The sequence below is a fragment of the Neomonachus schauinslandi genome, chromosome 2 (assembly GCF_002201575.2).
Source record: "Neomonachus schauinslandi chromosome 2, ASM220157v2, whole genome shotgun sequence".
NCBI classification, from domain to species: domain Eukaryota; kingdom Metazoa; phylum Chordata; class Mammalia; order Carnivora; family Phocidae; genus Neomonachus; species Neomonachus schauinslandi.
This window is the reverse complement of record NC_058404.1, coordinates 56,270,788-56,290,474: the sequence shown is the minus strand read 5'-3', so window position 1 is coordinate 56,290,474 and position 19,687 is coordinate 56,270,788. Positions and strand designations below refer to the sequence as shown.

General features: G+C 35.9%; 1 protein-coding gene across 1 annotated transcript in view; it reads left to right on the top strand.

Moving 5' to 3' along the window:
* The window catches only part of GALNTL6 (polypeptide N-acetylgalactosaminyltransferase like 6), a 1,195,338-nt gene that overhangs the window by 403,581 nt on the left and 772,070 nt on the right, over window positions 1-19,687 (top strand). The window contains exon 3 of the mRNA XM_021698835.1: window positions 14,507-14,615. Coding sequence (XP_021554510.1) covers window positions 14,507-14,615 — 109 coding nt within the window. The remainder of the gene's footprint in view (window positions 1-14,506; window positions 14,616-19,687) is intronic.

The following is a 19,687-nucleotide window of genomic DNA, read 5'->3' as shown; positions in this document are numbered from 1 at the left end:
CTGGTATTTGAAATAATTAGGTGTGAAAGTCATGATCCAAGACCCTTTTAAGATTTAGATTTTAAGTGCTTTCTCTTCTACTTGTCCAGTTCTGACATTTTATCATTTGGTATTTAAAGAAGTGGAAATTCCCTCCTTCCCCCAAACACTGTAGACAAATTATATTTATGCTAGATAATCAATACTATTACAAGCAACCTGGCTTGGATATTCAAAAGCATTAGCAATTCTTTCTGAAAAGATGTTTGCCCACCCACATAAAAATAGGTCTCTCTATATTCAAATGAAATACTTTGCATAAATAATTTTTAGAGTGAAATTTTCCAGTGGGAAATTATTGCTCAATTGGACCAGTAAATCCAATTACTACCAGGAATCCCTTTTTCTAGGTCTTAGGCATCTTAAATTCAGTGTGTCCCAAACTCAATTCATCTCTGCCCCCTGCCTTCCTCCCACATCCCCCATTACTTAAATTAATAAAGTACAGAAGACCTAATTGAAGGCAATCTTAAAAAGTTCACTTGTTTATTATGTATTTTTAAAAATATCACCTTTCTAGAGTGTAAAGTCCTCAAGGACATGAATCTTTCTTTGCATTAGTCACCGATAAATCTCAAATACTTAGGATGATGCCAAGCACATAGTAGATGCTCAGTTAATATTGGCTCAATGAATGCCTCCTCCTATTAGAAGATAAGGTCCCCCAGGGATACAATTTTGTCTGGCTGACAATTATATTTCTAGTATCACAGCAGGCATTCAATAAATACCTGTTGACTGACCAGCTGAATGGCAGATTCAATAAAATTATACCAGCATTAAAATACTGATAGTGGAAGGGGAACATGGGAAAATGCCCTCTGCTCTCTATCTCTCAGCAATAAATCTGATTTGCCAATGATCCATTATATATAAATTTGTTTGTTAGGTTGTGATACAACTGAAAATAAATACTTGTTATATTTTTGATGTTTCAGAATGACTGTGTTACCTTTACAAAATTTTCCTGAACATGGAACTAACTTGAAACACCAGCTCAGCTGTTAAGACAGACAGGCTCAAAAACAGTTTTGAGTCTTCCAAGTATGAAGTTTGTATATTACAACTGTCTTCACCATTTAAGAAAATTTCCTTCAGATAAAAATTTAAAATTATCACTATCAAGGTCATTTAAAATTCTAACAATACTAAAAGTAGAAAAGACCTCCCTGAAGGTAATGTTGAGGTCTTATCTACATTTGCATGCATATGGTTGATGCCTTGATGATTTTAGTTATTATGAAAATGATAATAATGCCTGAATTCAGCATATATTTATACAATGATATTTTAGGGGTTTGAAATAGATGACTAAGCCATGCTATAGTCTAATCATTTCTTAATTATGAACTAATTGTCTATCCTCAGTTGTAATTCTGAGTTTAGTGCTATTCTGATGTTTATTTTGTTAGTAGTTACATAAAAGCACCCGGGTGACATATGCAACTTGGAGAAAGAATCGGCACTCTATTTTGGTTTCCTTGTCACTCTCATACTTACCATGACAAAAGATCTTCGCTTTTTCTCTCTAATCCTCATTTCATCTTTCTGTGTTATATGTTTCCCTTTAGACATAGCACAGTGAGCTCAGATTAATAAGAAAAATAGAGTCACATTTTAAGATAATATTGATTCTGGAGAACAACTGAGGATGCTATGTTTTTTCCTTGAAGAATTGATAGGGTGGAATTCTAGAGGCACCATATGATGTCCTTCTGAAGAAAAGTTCAGGGGGTCATGAACCCCAGGCTTTATACCTCCAGAAAACTGCAAGTGTATGGAATCTCCTTCACCAGGGGGCCAGGTGATTCTTGAAGGTTAATATAATATGTTTTTTTTTTGACATGATCTTTCTTTGCTTTTAAATTTTCACAGAAATGCTGTCCACTTCTATACTAAATTTTCTTTCTTTCTTTTCTTTTCCTTTTTTTTTTTTTTAATCTTTCCCCTTAGGAAACACAAAGTGAATACTTTGAGATGGAAAAAAAAATCTCAGGAAATTTGTCATTTTTGTAAGATGCTGATCTCCTGAATATTTCTCCAAGGTATGCTGCTGCATAGTAATCAGGGATAAGGAGGGCTTTCCTGTTGAGTTAACATGTTTCTGTTGTGATGGAAAAAAGTAAAAATTACAGTAATTTTGAGGGTCACTAACACAACTATTCTACCTTATGTGCTTAAACAGAAATATAGTATGTCAGCTGGATTATGGCTCCTGTTGAGTTCTTACCCCTATTTAGTAACAGGGAAGCTTTTATCAAACACTTACAGTTAATTTTCTTTAACTAAAAAAAAAAAAGCAACAACAACAAGAAACTACTTTTAACAGTATTGTCCTCTATTCACAGGAGAATAGTTTGCTACTGATCTCTCTGGTTACTAACAGAAACTTCTGTTTACTGACAATTAGTTCTGGTTGTAAGGTTAATGAGATGTATGAAGTAACAATATGGGGAACAAAATTAAAACACAATTCATTTTTCTTTCTTTTTCAGCTACCCAGACATGTGTCTGATCTAAATAAGGAGGCCGCTTCAGAAATTCTTCACAAACACCCCAAGAAGTCATAAAATGAGGGTCTGTGACCTTTGTCTTTGCAAACAAAATGTTTAAATCTTCCCACTGATCAAAGAAAGAAAATCTCATTAAAAATAGTTTCAGAGAGATTGGAACAGGAAGCAGAAGATGTTAGTAGAACTTTCAAATTGTGTGTTCCTTGTATTACATGAATATAGTTATTTAAAATAAAATGTTGATATTACTATAACATAAGTATGATAGTATCCTTTTTTTATTTCTTTGAAAATCAATTCCATACAGGAATATGTATAATAAAAGTAACCATTACTATATGACACAATTTCGTTCTGCAACTTGTACGATCGTGTAACTTTATCATCAGGAAGAAATGATCTTATCTGGGATGCTGAGCTGATGCCACTCAATTGTTTTGTCTTTTTCATGCTCAAAATAAAAACCAGAGCTCTATTTAGTCACCATTCACCAGAACTTACTCTTTCTCTGACTTTTTCACTTTTGCAGATCTCCTCACCAATCTTGCCTCAGTGTTTGTCTTTAGTTATAATGATCTACACAGCCACCTCGTAGAGAGACTATATGAGTTTTATTAACATGATACGTGAAAATCATTCTGTGCTCTCAGGAGTTGAGATACCAGTGCAAATACAGAGGATAGGTTTATATGCTCAAGGTCTTGGTAATCTCAGCCAACTTCACAGCGGATAAAAGACAATACCATCAATGTCTAAGGCAACTGAGTAACGTCAAGATTGATTGTGGCATAAGCCTAGCATAGGTTTGGGAATGGTAACCGTAGCCTGGATATTTGAAGATATAATCTTACACAATGCATTTTGTAAATATTTGAATTTGTTCAACATTTTAAAATTAAGATATTTTATATAGCAATTCAGATTTCCAGATGCTGTTGGAAAATTTTAAAATCTAAAATATGAGCTGAACTCCTTAGTTCAGCCTCCTTCCTGCTTCATACGTTTGAGTTCTCAACTCCCCTTTAGACACCATCTTTACAAAGTCAAGAGGGAGACTAGAGGTTTCAGTGATTGATACCAGCTCAAGGCTTATTTTATTTTATTTCATTATTATCTTGGAATTATGTTAACATCACATCTGAGAATTTACAAAGAATGTAAAGAACAAGATTTCTGTCCAGTAAAAAAAAAAAGATTTTATATTCTGACAATAACTTATCAATATGTTTTGTGAGTATATAAAAATGCAGAACATTCTCTGTAGATTATTCTAGGCCCAGTGCATGTTCTGTAGTTGTGCTCAAACTCAAGAAGAAAGAGGATGTTAGAACAACAACAAAACTAACATTTGCATAACATTTCATTGTATTACTCTTCAGTTTGAGAGGCTTTAATGATTCCCTATAACTCAGTGCATAAAGTCGGAAGTCCTGTGTATGAATTTTTTTTGGCTTCATCTTATCTCTCCAGTTTTATTTTCTAATATACTTAAATTATTTTATGTAATAAAGTTTGAATAAATGAATAATGAGAGAATCATACAAATCTCCACACTTGTTTATTTTTAGTAATTCATAAGGCAGACTTAGTTCATATTCTAGTTTAGCTCTTATTAGACATGCGATCTTGAAGACTTTTAATTATGTGATCTTGATACTTCTGAACTCCAACTCATCATCTGGCTCATATAAGGATAAAATTGTATAAGAAGAAATGTTCATCATCTCCTTTTCCCGTCCATACCATCCATTATATTGCTTTTTTTAGTGTTCTGTTAGCTTACAACATCTTCCAGGTGGCTTAAAAACTTAATCACATCCATTATAAGATTTCACACCCATCTCTATGTGGTATTAACATCTACTGTCATAGAGTTTGGCTCAAGTAATTTAGTATTTGTTTAAAGGTATATAAATTTTACTTTGCAACTGTGTTCTAACGTTTCAAGGGCAACGGAAATAACTCAAATATCTATAAAAAATAGCCTAGATGGAAAAAACAACTGGCATTTCTATATCACTTTTTGATAAGCAAGGGGCTTTCATATACTTTATCTGATTTACTACTTTAAAAACCTTTTAGGGTAGGTAAGGTAGATATTTTTATTATCCTAATTTCGTATATGAATTTCACATATAACTGAGGGACCTAAAGGAAATGTAGATTTCCTGCACATGGTTTCAAAATATTTTAATTTTTGTCTTCTGGCCCTGGATCCAGAGTACTTCCTCTATATCACATTGTCTTCTAAGGAGCAAGTATAGTGGTAGGTTTATGGTTGATTGTAAGAATAAAAGTCCATTGGTTGTTGATTTATAAAACCTAAGACAGGTTTTAAGATACAGACAATCTTTTCTTCATAGAGATTTACAAATGTGTCTTTTCAATGTCATCACTATCTGTAGTTATAATAAATAAAACTACTCTAATTTAGAGGCAAGAGGCAAGATATTTTATTCACCTGGATTTTGCAGACAGCCCCTGAGATGTATTTTAAGATTATTCAGTAGTTAAATATAATAGTTAGATAACACAAGAATCCATCCATTCCTAGAGTGGCACACCCGAGTTTTTGGCCCATTCATGCCACATTTTTGACTCCAGAAAGTGTTTCAGTTTGCTACCTCTGGAAAACGCATTGTCTACAAGTCATGTTTTACTCTTGGAAACTTTTTCTCATGACCCATTCTCAAGTATATTATCTTTCAGTAGGCTCCAGGATTCAGCTCTATTGCATATGATTTCTACTTAATGGATTCTGTCTCTGTCATCCCTGGTAATTTTTTCAAGTTAATTATTTGTAGTGTAGTAACACTATAATGAATAAAAAGTCTACAAAAACAAAAGGTGAAAAACAAGAAGTGCTCACAAATAAATGGCCGACTGAATGATAGGTCTGAAATATACGCCTCATGAAAGTACAATACTCATTATATTTATTTTACAAGGTCAGAGATAATAGATCTGTACTACTGTAATCATAGAGAGGACACATGATATAACCCAGGAGAGAAGCAAATGGATCTGGGTGCTGGAGATTGCTCATGTGAAAGGAAAGGTCAGAATACTGATGGGTCATTTGCTAAGCTGTCAGAACCAAGGCAGTTCTATACAAATATACTGGGACTGATTTAGGTTTATTCATCTACCTTTCTGGCAGGTGAAAAGGATGCAAACTCACTTAATCTTTCTATTGGTCATTAGCCCTGAAAAAAAAAAAAAATCTTCGGTAGATCATGGCACATGCTTTGTGAATAAGTCTGACATGTTTTCTTAATGTGATAATCGTATCACTTTCCTGTTCATATGGATTAGTGGTTCTCAAACTTTAGTAAGCCTTAGAATCGCCTGAAGAACTTGTTAAAACATAGATTTCTGTGTCTCTCCCCTCTCAAAGTTTCTGATTTAACAGGCATGAGTTGGGATCAGGGAATTGTATTTCTAACAAGTTCCCAGGTGATGCTGATGCTGCTAGTCTGTGAGAAGCACTGATACAGATAAGAAGAGGTATTAGTGTAGCAAATCCTCAGATAGCCTTTATTAAAGTACATTTCAGATGATCTGCATTACCTGATTCCTCTACCATCATAAAATATTCTCATGATGCTAACACACCTTGCTGGAGTACTGGTAACTGCCAAGAATGTCTAAGAAACTTTGAGGGCCCCTGGGTGGCTCAGTTGGTTAAGCGACTGCCTTCGGCTCAGGTCATGATCCTGGAGTTCCTGGATCGAGTCCCACATCGGGCTCCCTGCTCGGCAGGGAGTCTGCTTCTCCCTCTGACCCTCCCCCCTCTCATGTGCTCTCTCTCATTCACTCTCTCTCAAATAAATAAATAAAATCTTTAAAAAAAAAAAGAAACTTTGAGATTTATTTTTTTATCTGAAGTAATATTTGCAAATAATGTAAATATAATCATAATATAATGGTAACCAGCAACCCCCTAGGCCATTTCCCTCTACTTGTACTTTCTGATACCCAGGCGCAACAATGTCAATATTTTATCTTTACTCTGTTATATGCATCTATATTTGTAGATAACATGTGTGTATTACTGTTACTTGATTTTTTCATTTTGTTTTTTAGCTATTGTTTTCCTACTATATAAAATGTGTATTTAGTTAACTTTTTCCACCCTTGCCCTCAACCTTCGGTGTAGCTATAAAACCAATTTTAGTTAAACTAGTGTTTGGGTAAGAGTATTCATACCTGAATCAAATAGTGTGCTACAATTATACTTTATTTCTTGTGCATTGTATTTTTTATCGCCTCTAGCCTGATTGTCTCAATTTTTATTTGCCTATATTTTTATGCATGCATCATTAATTCACCCCAATCTCTTCGGAAGAACTGTAACTCTCCTTTTAATACATTTTAAAAGACTAAACAAAGGGTAAGTTTATCTATTTGGTTTTTAGTTCTTTTGTTTGTGTTTTTGCAGAGCCACTCAGGACTGGAGGATCTCCAGGCTTGCTGCCATTCCTTCAATGTTATAACTTTGCCATTGGCTCTCTTATTTCTTCTTCTTCTTTTTTTTATCTTAGTAGGGTTCCCTTGCCCTTAATTTTTCAAACTATTTCTTAATTATTCTATGTTTGCTATCCCATTTTCATCTTCCAAGAGCTCTTTTTCAAATTCTATACATGCTTCTTCTTCTTCTTTTTTTTTTTTTTTAATTTCTGTTTCTATGGAGGAACTTTTTCTTAAAGCTCTTTGAGGGAATTGAATTTAGATTTTGGGGGGCAGGGAAGAATTTTTCTGAGCCTTGCATTGTCTCTGTTTCCTTCAAATTTATTATGTCTCTTATTTATTTTGCCCTCTGAATTTTATGTTAAAAGCTCTCCCAAATATTTGGTAATCCTTGGCTACCTGTTCATACTTATAAGTGAAGTAGTGAAAATACTACTACGAAGTTTTATGGGTTGAGGAGGACTTCCCCATGTAATGCCTGGGTATATACCTAGAAGGAGTACCCCTATCTCTTTCAACTCAATTCTCCAGATAAGAATTTATCTTTCTCTTGTTTAGGGGTATAAGGAAATGACAGCTTTCTGGGAGCCAAGTTGGAGCAGAAAGCTTTGGTTATCAATGCTTGGTATATAGACTTACATGGAATCTTGATTTTCACTACAGCTTGGCACCCTTGTTTTCAATGGTTTCTAGTAGCCTGGAAACATTCTTCTCTCATTCAAAATCCACTACACTATGGGTGGGGAGTGCAGTGGATTGTTCTCAGAAATCACTTTGATGTTGGAATTGATAAGAGAACCCAGGAGAGTCTAACTGCCCTGCACAAAAATACCAGTCATTTTGTTTTGACCTTTAACTTCGCTCTCAGAAATACCGGATGCCTCTAATTTTAAATATTTTAATATCCAATGTCATTAAAAGTGTTTTCCTCTCAGTAATCTCAGCCATTTACAAAAACTTTATGTCAATTTAACTATCTGCTTTCTTGATTCATCCGATGCTTTATGGTCATTTTCATATGAGAGTGTCTAGAGAAAGCAAAGATTAACTCTTTTGTTCAATCTGCTTTGTATTACCAGTTGCTAAGAATTCTCTACACCAAATAAATCAAAATAAGGGCAACAGAATGTGCCTGATAATGTTGGAGGGGGTTGTAGAGAGGACATGACCACTGGTTGACCCCCAAGCTGGATCGTTGCAATTAGAGGATCCTTGCCCCTCCCTTGTCCTTCCACCACCATTCCCACAGTTTAAAGGGCATAGCCTTAAGAGAGTAAGGTGTTGTTTAGACCGTTTGGACTGAATATATCCAGATCTGAATCTAGTTAATGTATCCATAAAAACTTTTAAGATTTGGTGGCTGGGTACAGAGATCTACTTGTCTTTTGGAGCCCAGGATGAGCCTTGTATATAAGTTCCTTGCTTATTAAACGTGCCGCATACCCATCTGGAATGGCCTGCCTCTTTCTTTAGTCTCTTAACGCCCTCTGTTTATGGAGCCAGTTTGTGAACCAACAATTGGCAAGCCAGCTGGGAGACCAAAGAAACGGTCTTTGGGAAGGATGCATCTGTGGGGAAAATTACGAGTTGGCTATCCACCAGGAGGGTGGCCTGTGTATTAGACGCTGTGGACCGTGGTCTTAAGCAACCAGGGTGTGCTGAGTCGTGTCAATCAGGGCTTTGATCACAAAATCTGTTGGATTTTCTAGGCTGCAAGGAGGTTTTACCCAATGAGAGGATCTCCATGGGCAAGTGAGATCCTGGAATGGGAATCTATAGAGGAGGTACAGCAAGAACTTAGGGAGTTGGAAATGGGATAAGCCATCAATGCCCCTGTCTTTGAAGGTCCCCATCAGGCCACATTCACACATTCACTGCAGGAATGAAAGCCAGGATTCTCCAGTCCATTCCCAGCACTTGGTATGGGACACTGATATCTATGCTGAACTGAGCCCTGGGACAAGACATTTATAATATTAGGTAATCCATTGCTGATGGTGGGGGTGGGGAGGAGAGACAAATCTCAGGAATGGGAACTTACTGTGAGAAAGAGAGGGAGACAGAGAGGCAGCTTGACAGAGAGACAGAGAGGGAGCTTGAAAACCTGAAAGGCTATCCCAGTCAGCTAGCTATAAAAGGTTTGATGAAAATAACCCAGAAACAAATGTGGTTTGACCTCATTGCTGCTGGAAGCTCCACCTGAAAATATAAAACAGCAACCCAACACTGTTGGTCTGCCTGTGGAAAGCCTTCAAACATGAACAACAGTTCAGGTCTGTTCCCCTTGCCCCTACTACCCTAATGTCCCACCAGCTCCAGCAGAGGCCTCAGGGATACAGTCCTATTTGGATTGGTGGCCCCCAAGCCCCAAGTATAAGATGCAGGCCAAGATTGCCTCCAGGTAAGGTCTGTTGGAGGCCATCAAAAGCCTCATGTTAAGCTCACTATTCATGGGTCTCCCAGAAATAAAAGGTGCTGGGTCTGGTTGATACAGAGATAAATATTCTCTAATATATAGTAACCCTCAGAAGTTTTCCAGCCCCTTCAGTGCCATCAGTGGTTATGGAAGGCAAATGGTTATGGTTAGGAAGATTGCTTTGACACTGCAAATTGGGCATTCTCCACCGATCACCCACCCCCCTGCCCCAAGAGTATGAGGTTTTTATCTCTCCTATACCAGAAAACATATTGAGCACTGATACCTTATAAGGTCAAACTCTGCAAAAACGTTTTGCATGAATTCTACCTCTGGGTTAGAGCAATCAAAACAGTGCTGAGGGATAACACCAACTGGGCACCAGTAAGTCTACCAGTCCCTATGAAAATTGGTAACTGTCAATCAATATAAATTACCTGGGGGTATAAGTAAATAGGAGAAACTATCCAAGCACTGTACCAAGTGGGTATTATATGCCCTGCCCATTGTACTTTCAACAGCCTGATAAGGCTAGTAAATAAGCCAGAAGGCTCACGGCTGATGACCACGGAATACTGAGAATTAAATAATGTAGTGTTCCCAATCCATGTGGCTTTGCCCAACATTGCCACCATCTTAGATACCTTGTCCCCAGTCCTAAGAGCATATCATGCAGTATTGGACTTAGCAAGGGTTTTTTCTGTTTGTTTGTTTTTCTGGGGTTTTTTTCTCAGTATACTCCTAGCTGCTGAGTCACAAGATCAAATTGCCTTCATGTGGGAGGGGCAACAATGGACTTTTCAAGTGCTTCCTCAAGGCTATCTGCACAGCCCTGCAATATATCATGGGGTGGCAGGCAAGATCTGAGGGTCATCTGGTTGGATAAGATGTGGGTTGTCCCAGAAGCTGTGATTGAGAGAAGGTGTCAAGGTACCAAGTACTAAAAAGGTATGGAAGTTTTGGGATCAACATGCTATGCTGCTGAGAATACCATGTTCCATCATACCTAGGAAAGGAATTATCTATTGGAATTTGCAATGAGATGTCCTACTGGGATGCGGAGTTACTTAGCACCCCTGGGTGAGGGGAAGCTACCCAACCTCTAAGGACATGAAAGAGGTACAAGCCTTTGTAGGGATTTGAGGGTTTCAAAGGAAGTTTATTCCCCACCTGGCAGTGGCATTGATCCACTTCTGCCTTGGCTCAAACTCCCACTTTGACTAAGCGGCATGCCTGTTTACAGCAGAGGAGCACCATGTCCACCAGCCCACCGTTTCTGGGAATGCAGGAGCTACTAGGCATTGCAGAGGATGTAGATCTTCCAAATGTCCCTGCCCCTATTTCTGTGTTGGCTACAATGGCCTGTAGAGAAGGAACAGGGGAAATTCCTAGTGATTGATCTAGTCAGGGCTATCTATCCAGAGACTGCTGTTGTTATTCAGTCCAATACTGACACTATCTGGATGGAAACAAGAATAAACCACAGCAGCCGGTGGGCTTAACTCATTAACAGTTTGGCTGGTGATCACTTGGCCTTTAACTCTTTGCACTGACAGTTGGGTTGTTCTAAAGGGATTAACTCTTTAGCTTGGACAATGGGAACCTGAGGGGTGAATGATCATGAATAAGACCTTGTGGAGTCAGGATATGGGGAAACGCATTTGGAGTTACCTGCAATAGCCTGAGGCAAACCTCACTGCCTTCCGTGTCTAGATTCCTAAAGGCACTGACACCTGGCAATCAGCAAGCTGATGCTCAGGCTTAGGTAAGAGCCATAAATTGACCCTTTAGTAGATATAGCAGATTGGTTGCATAGGAAGAACAAGCACCATAGTGCCTGGGTGGGATGGTATATTACCAAAGATGACACATTGCCCTTGAAATACAGTGCCTTGTTTAATGCAGTAACAGCATGTTCTGTGGGTTCTAAACAATGCCTCAGGCAACTGCCAAAGGAGTCGGGGGGCAGACTTCCCAAAAGATAGCATTCCCAAGCAGTGAGATATTAGCGAATTTTGGCACCCTACCTCCTAGGGGGCTTCTAAACATACCTTTGTTTGTGTGGACACTGCCGCTGGCTTAATTAACCCCAGCTTCCCTCTGTCTCTGTGCAAACTAGGCTGCTGCTGTTAGGGGATTAGAGAAGCTGAGTATCATATATGGATACCCTCTTTGAGTAGATGGTGATTGGGGGTTACATTTCAAAGGTCATGATGTGCAAGCCTGAGGAAAAGAACATGGCATTGAATAAAGATTTCATCTCCTCTATAACCCCAAAACAACAGGTTTGGTAGAAAGTAGAAAATGAAATATTAAAGCAGCAGTTTGAATTACTAACAGACAAAACCACTTTGGCCAGGTGGACTAAAGTACTGTCGAAGCTTTAGTACAATTTTATGGTTAACCAGTAGGCTCTATTGCCCCATGCGACAGACTGGGGACCCCTGTCAAGGTACCAAGTACTATAAAGGTATCGAAGTTTTGGGATCAACACGCTATGCTGCTGAGAATACCATGTTCCATTATACCTAGGAAAGGAATTATCTATTGGAATTTGCAATGAGATGTCCTACTGGGATGGGTGAGTTACTTAGCACCCTTGGGTGAGGGGGAACTACATCCAGAGCACTCTAACCCCCAGCCTAGAGGACTTAGTAAATCAATGGTTGTGACGCTGGGGCTCCTGGAGGGGGAAAAAAAAATGTTGGGAATCATTATCTTAACCTGTGTTTTCACATGTGTGTGCCTATATTGTTGTTGTGACCTCTGCCTCAGTGCAGCCAGATAGCAACCAAATGAACCACTTCCATGCTAATAAAACCCTTGCCGACTTCATAGGGCACATTGCAGAAGAGGGGGACTGCGTTAGATTGTAAGAGCTGGTCAAGATGGGTGAAGTGTTGGAGGAGATCATCATGAAGACATGACCACCAGCTGACAGGAGAATGGGACCTGGGCAATTGGAGGCTCCGAGCCCCTCCCTTGTCCTTGGAACGTACACTGCACCTACTATTCCCACACTAGGAGCTGTTTAAAACAACAGCCTTGAGAGAGTAAGGGGTTGTTGAGACTATTAGACTGCATATGTGACTGAACCCAATTAAGGTCTCTATATAAACTTTTAAGATTCTGTGGGCCTGTGCAAAGATCTACTTGTCTTTTGGTGCCCAAGACAAGCCTCATATCTAAGTTCCCTTGCTTATTACACCTGTCACCTACCATACTGGAGTGGTCTGCTTCTTTCCTTGGGCTCTCCTTGCCCTCCATGTTCAGTGGCCTGTTTGTGAACCACTAGGTAACCAGAGAGAGTTTTGTATATTTGGAGTTTACACAAGAACATCTCCATGTTTAATGTCAAAATTTATTTTGAAGTTATCTATTTTAATCTGAAAGTGATGTTTATAAATTGGTATTATTTGAATCAGTGTAAGATATTTTCATTACTGCTCAGTGTTTATTACTGTAAATGCAAGTTTGAAACAAAACATGAGTTTTGTATTTTAAAGCTATTTGATTATTTAAAACTTCTGATTCCCAGCTGAGTTTTGGTAAAATTTCTAATTATGAAATCAATATCAATTAGAAAAAACACATGATATGTTTTTAATGTTTGCTATTATAAGCCCAAATTTCTTTCCAAAATTATTTTCCCATTTTCTTCTATTTTTACCATATTTTTTTCTGTTAACTCTCCATAACTTTCTTTCTTGTCATCTTCCTTTTAAATTTTATTCTTATTATCCTTAACATTTTACATAAATTCATCATCATCCTTGTATATTTATTCTTCTATTGTTTTCATTTTCCTGAAAACACCGATCTTGTAACAAATTCCTTTAAATATCTAGATAACAGGCACCTGATTTGGCAAATCTTTCTTCTGATTTTAAGTACTTTTTTTTTTTTTATGCCAAGCTCCATTTTCATCCTTTCAAACATGTGGATCCTTTATAGCCTACAAAGATGGACTGAGATAATTTTTCATAAGCACAATAGTCATACTGTTTCACACTAAGAAATAAGACATTTTATTTGCCTTGGAAAGCCTCTTAGAATAAAATTTCTTCATTGAAATTATTCATCTTTTGTTTTATCTAAATTGAAACTTTAATTTTTTTCTCTTCATTCTGTAGATGTATTATTTATTTCAGAAAGTAAACCAAATAAAAGAAAAATAGTATGTGAATATGAAAACATTTATTTTACATTATGTTAAGTATTAAGATTGTGAAAATAAATTTCATTCAAAACATTTGCTTCTTATTACCAAAAATAAGCACCAAAAAAGTAGTTTCAGCAATGTACACAAACATAATTTTCAAGTTGACATTGGAACATATTGGGTTTTAACAAAGCATAAAACATATGTTGTGACTACAGTTGTTGAGTAGGTGCTAATTTCAACTGCAAGTGTAACCATGCACCATACTTTAACAGAAATCTAGATGGGAGACAGTATTAATAGTTGTTAAGACCACAGTTTTGGTCTTAACAGAACTGTTCCAAGTTTTGACTTTCCCACTGTGATTTAATTCAAATTATTTTAGTTCTCTGGGCCTTACTTTAATTGACAGAAAAATGGAGATTTACAACCACAGACTATCATAAAGATTAAACAATCTTTTATACACAAAGTATTTAACATAGTGCCTGGCTCATAGTGAGAGTTCACTGAATGGTTGCTAATGTTATTATCAGGCCATTCAAATATACTTGATCAAAATGAATGAAACTGTACAAATCACAAACAAAATTAATTCCATTTAATACCATTACTAGTATTTTGCTCAGAGGAGGTGATACAGTGAGTTATTAATGTCTCTGGGTGAAACAAAATAGGAAATGGTAGGGGTTGTGGGTGACCCATTCTTTTATTTTAAAAGCTGGAAAAGGGTTTTAAAATGTATATTAACCTTGTCACTAGCAATAGCTTTCTTTTCAGTATACTTAGAAGAATCATTATTCAATAAATATTCTTTGATTGCCTATTATGTACTGGGCTGTGTTTACCTACCATGCAAAAGGAAATACCTCCTTTTTATGCTCTGAATACTTTCCTTTTCCACAGACATTTCCACTGGGCCTGGGAGATGGGCAATTCTATGCATGGACAGATGGTTTGAGAAGAAAGGACTGGCATGACTATGAAAGCATTCAGAAAGAGGCTATGCGCTCAGGTATGAAGTTCAGTGTAAGCCAAAGTGCTACTTTACTTACTGCAGTGTCTCATTTGTTGCTTAAAGGATCGCTAATTAGCATTTCTTCTGCATACAGTAAGGTATGTCTCGTGGGGATATTGGAGTCGATGCTGGACAGAATTAAAACAATTTCAAATTTCAGAGAGAAAACAAATAATGAATAGCTTTTACAATATTAGCTGAAGAAGAGGACATACAAGTTTTAGAAATCTATAATACTTCATATTTCTGAACTGCTTTTTAATAATTCCTGGGGATACACTGAGATTTATCAGTGAGACTTGGTAGACATCTGTCTTGAGCTTGACTCATTTGTTAGGGCCGAGGAATATCTAACTGACAATGAACAATATTGAAGGGGTACCACAATTCTAGGCATTGGAGAGGGTACAGCAAGTTGGTGGATCACAGGAGCTGGGGACCTGAGGCTGACAATACTTGAGCAAACAGGCAGGCAGTTAAAAAAGAATCAAGTAGGTCTGTATAGATGCAGCAGAATTCTAGTCTTGGGCTACACAGAGATAGAGAAAACATTTTACTTTTAGGAAAAAGTAACAAAAAATTCTTTGTAGAAAGACTGTAAAATTGGGTTGTTGGTAACAGGAATTCAGAAAGGTATATAATTAGAAATCAAATGAACATGAGTAACATTTGGTAGGAAGTCCATATGCTTTTACTCAACCGGAGGAGCTCTGTTTTTTGTGTTTTTTTTTTTTTTTTTTTTTTTTTTTTTTGCGTGGTTTCGTTTCTGTTTTGTTTTTTCCATGGTAAGGCTGTCATAGAAATAGAGAAGCTCTTGTTTGGTAAATACTTCTGAGCCGCACCGAGACACTACATTCCAAGTCAAATCAGCAGCAAAACTATGACTAATCACAGTATGAGGTCCTCCTGGTCAACCTTTCTCAAAGCTCATCCCATCAGGAAAATCGGAGAGAGAGTATTTAAATAGCTATGCAGTTGTTCAGGCTGTGAATTATTCTTTGCTCTGGGTTGGTTGTGATTGACCTAATTAAAGCCTCTTTCATTTTCTTCTTCCATTCCTTTTCTCCAAATGAAGCTCCTCTCTCCCCCCAACTTCATTAAAGTTGCTCATCCCAAGGATGTTCTCTATTTGTCGGAGAACCAGACTCTTCCAGGTTTCATTGTCTCCCCATCTTGGCCATGACCCTATGAACGGTCATGAAAGTGAGTTCTTTACCAGCATTCTCACTTTTCCGGCTCTCTATCTTTTTCTTCTATTTGGTCCATTAGCCCTATATGAATCCAACCATCTGTTTCTCTTTCTAACCCCAGGATGCTGAAATTTTTGGAGATGTTCACATAATTTAATGAATTGAAGCTGCAATTTATTGAACAGATATTTTGTACTAGATACTTTTACATATGAATTTTATTTAAACTTCAGGGCCTGTAGTAGGTATTATTACCCCCAATTTGTAAGAAAAAGAGAAAAAAAGAAAAAAATATAGAACTGAGTCCTTAAGAATTTATTAATTAATATCCAAGGTCAAACAGCTAATAATTTGCAGAGCTAGATTAAAAATCAGTTCTTATCATGCTCCATTACACCCTACTGTCAGACATCAAATAATAATATTTGGGCAATATGGAGTAATGACAAAAGCATCTATGAGAGGAAAAGACACAGCTGGGTTCAGATTCTAACTTTTCTCTACATGAGCCGTGTAAGTAGCAAATCAATTTATCTTTCTGTTATTACTCTTTGCAGAACTGCTGTAAGGACTAAAGAAAATATACCTAAAGTAATTGGCCAATTATTTGGACATGTTATAAACTCAACTAATGATAACTATAATTATTAATTCATCTAAGTTTCTTTCACTTGATTTGGTATGACTAACCTTCACTTGTGCTGATGAGTTTTGGATGCAAAATCCAGTACTCCACATTTATTTCTGCTTCATATAACTCTTTCTGCATCCTGTATAAACATGCTGTTGATGTCTTCATCTTATTTGGGCCAAGGGAAAGTTGGCTTACAAAGAAAATTGGTAATATAACAAATTTTCTGAAGTGTGAATTTTCTATGGAGTTAAAAAAAACTTTCATTGCTAAGATGTTATATGATTCACTGGAAGATATGACAAAATAGACTAAAATTCATCATTTTTTAATTTATATGAAATAGAACATAAATAAAAGGGCTATTGCACACAAATATACACACAAATATGCACACAAACATAATCAAAATAAACATTTCTGGCCTTTATATCTAAACCAAGGAAAAGGATCATCTGTGTAGATTTTTACTACCTATTTGTGTATACCTAAACAAATACTGTTGCATTTTTCCTGTGTTTGGACTTGATCTAAAAATTGAATCATAATGTATGACTTTCTTCCTTTACTTAAAATTATTTTTGAGATTCATTTCTGTCAATGGGTGTAATTCTAGTTGATTCATTTCTACCATTGTTTTATTTTCTACAACATCTCCTCTTCATTGGCATTTGGGGAGTTCCTAGATTTTGGCTGTTATATATAATGTTGCTATAAATATTTTTGTACATGGTTCTGGGGTAGAGGTTAATTAAATTAAGAGATAGTTGACTATTTTTCAGTATTGAATCATCCATTCTATATTATATTTATTTGCTGCTTATTTCTTATCTGTAGAGATGAAATGTTTATATTATATTCTCAGATTTTTTTTAGTGTTATTCCTAGAAAACTAATGTTATATGGGTATTGTACGTGTTATTGATTTTATTGAAATTCCATATTGTTTGTAGGTAGTTTATAGAGTGTTAATAAATTTTAATATTTATTTGAACTTAGAAAACTTTCTAAACTCTTCTATTAATTATAATCATTTACCTTTAGGTTAGCTTGAATTTTCAATGAAGATTCTTATAATATCTACAAGTAATGACAGTGTTTATTTTTTTTTCCATTCTGGATTTTATAATTTTTGTTCTTTTTTTTAGTTCTAGTTACTGCACTTACTAGGTACTCCTGTGTAATGGTGAATAGTGATTATTGGAGGCAACTCTTGACTTGTTACAATTCTGACTATAGCAAATTAGACACATACTTTAAGGTTTTATGTCTCTATTTAATAAAAATACACTTTATTATGGTTGCTAAGCTTTCTGGAGCTAGTTTGCTGAGAGTCTGGCTTATTTTCGTTTAAACCTAAATGAACGTTGTTTTTATCAAAGTTTTTTTGTTTGTTTGCATCTATTAAAATAGGTAAGATAAATTTTCTCCTTTAATCTGTTATTTGGGTAAATTATTTCTATTGATTTTGTAATGGAAATCAAATTTGCAATTCTAGACTAAACCTGTCTTTTTCTTTATTACTGGATTTGGTTTGCTAGCATTTTTGAGTCTTTTTATTCATGAGTGAATATTGGACATGAGTTTTTCTTTCTCATAGAGTCCTTGTCAAGTTTTGGTAATAATGTAATAACTTCATAAATTACTTGAGTAATAATTTCTATTTTTCTACACTTTGTAATTGCTTGTTACATATGAGAATTATATATTTGTTAATAATTATAGAGACCTGGTAGCTGAAACTACCTGGACCTGGACTTTTTTTGGAGCAAAGATTTTTAACTACTACCTTAAACTTTTTAAATAGTTATTGTATTAGTTGATTGTCTATTTCTCCTGCAACTGTATTTTTCCAGCAATTTATCCATTACATCTAAGTATTCATATTTATTAAAAATTTATTCATAATGTTCTTTTTTTTTAAAGATTTTATTTATTTATTTGAAAGAGAGAATGAGAGAGAGCACGAGAGGGAAGAGGGCAGAGGGAGAAGCAGACCCCCCGCTGAGCAGGGAGCCCGATGTGGGACTCGATCCCGGGACTCCAGGATCATGACCTGAGCCGAAGGCAGTCGCTTAACCAACTGAGCCACCCAGGCGCCCTATTCATAATGTTCTAAAATATGTCAGGTCTGCAACACTTGAATTTATGTTGCTTTTTCTTTCAAATATCATTTGTACTTTTTTCTTCATTTCTTCTTAATCTTTCAAACCAGGAACTTGTCAATTTTATTAATCATAGCAAAAACCAATTTTTTTACTCTATTTTACCTATTGTATTTTTCTCATTGATATACAGTCTTATATGTATTATTTCTTTTCTTTGACTTTCTTTCACTGCTATATATTTTTCTAAATTTTAAAAATAGATTCATAGCTCCTTAATTTCAGTCTCTCTTCTACTATAGATCACACATTTAGGGCTCTAAATTCCCTTCTCAGTACCAGTTCAAGTACTTCGCACTGCTCTGTGTTCTAATGTTTTATATTTGTTTGTTATGTTTTAGGTATATTTTAGTTATGTTTTGAAATGTCTGGCCTACTTAAATATTGAAATTATCTTAAAAATAAGAAAATCCAGAAACTACCTCCTCATAAAATCTCAATAATCTTTTGAAAAGTACATTAGCATAATAGGTTGCATGCATTTCATTAAATGTCTTTGTTAATGTTTTTATTAATATTGTTAGTTTATGTTTTGTTCTGGCAATTACATCTTTGAGGCATATTTGGTATTTGAAATATCAGGTATTTTAAATATCTGTTTTTAATTAGTAAGTGATTTATTGGGGGGGTGGGGAATATGTTGTTAAACACCACAGGTGAGTAATGAGGAAGATAACGGCTTTCAGCTTTCAGGAAATGGACATTTCTTGCATTAAAACAATAAAAACAGAAAAGAGGTGATTGAAGGATAGACCTTAAGAACTTAGGTGTAGTATCAGGGATCTTTTCTAGTACATCTATGTCCTTAGAGTTATACTAAATTAGGAGGATTCTTTGAATTTGTTAGGAGAACTCTAACTAATGTTCAAAGAAACCCAGAGTTTTTATTATTCCATAATCTTACACTTCTTTGTTTTGGAATTAGTATTAACCAGACAAATTTAAGTAGAGAAGAAGTATGTTCACATAACATTTCAGGGTCAGGAAGGCTTCCTGGAAGAGGTAAACCAAATTTGAAATGATAAAGGTCTACCTTGATATCAGATAAAGTTGACTTTCATTCAATTAATTCTCTGATCTCTT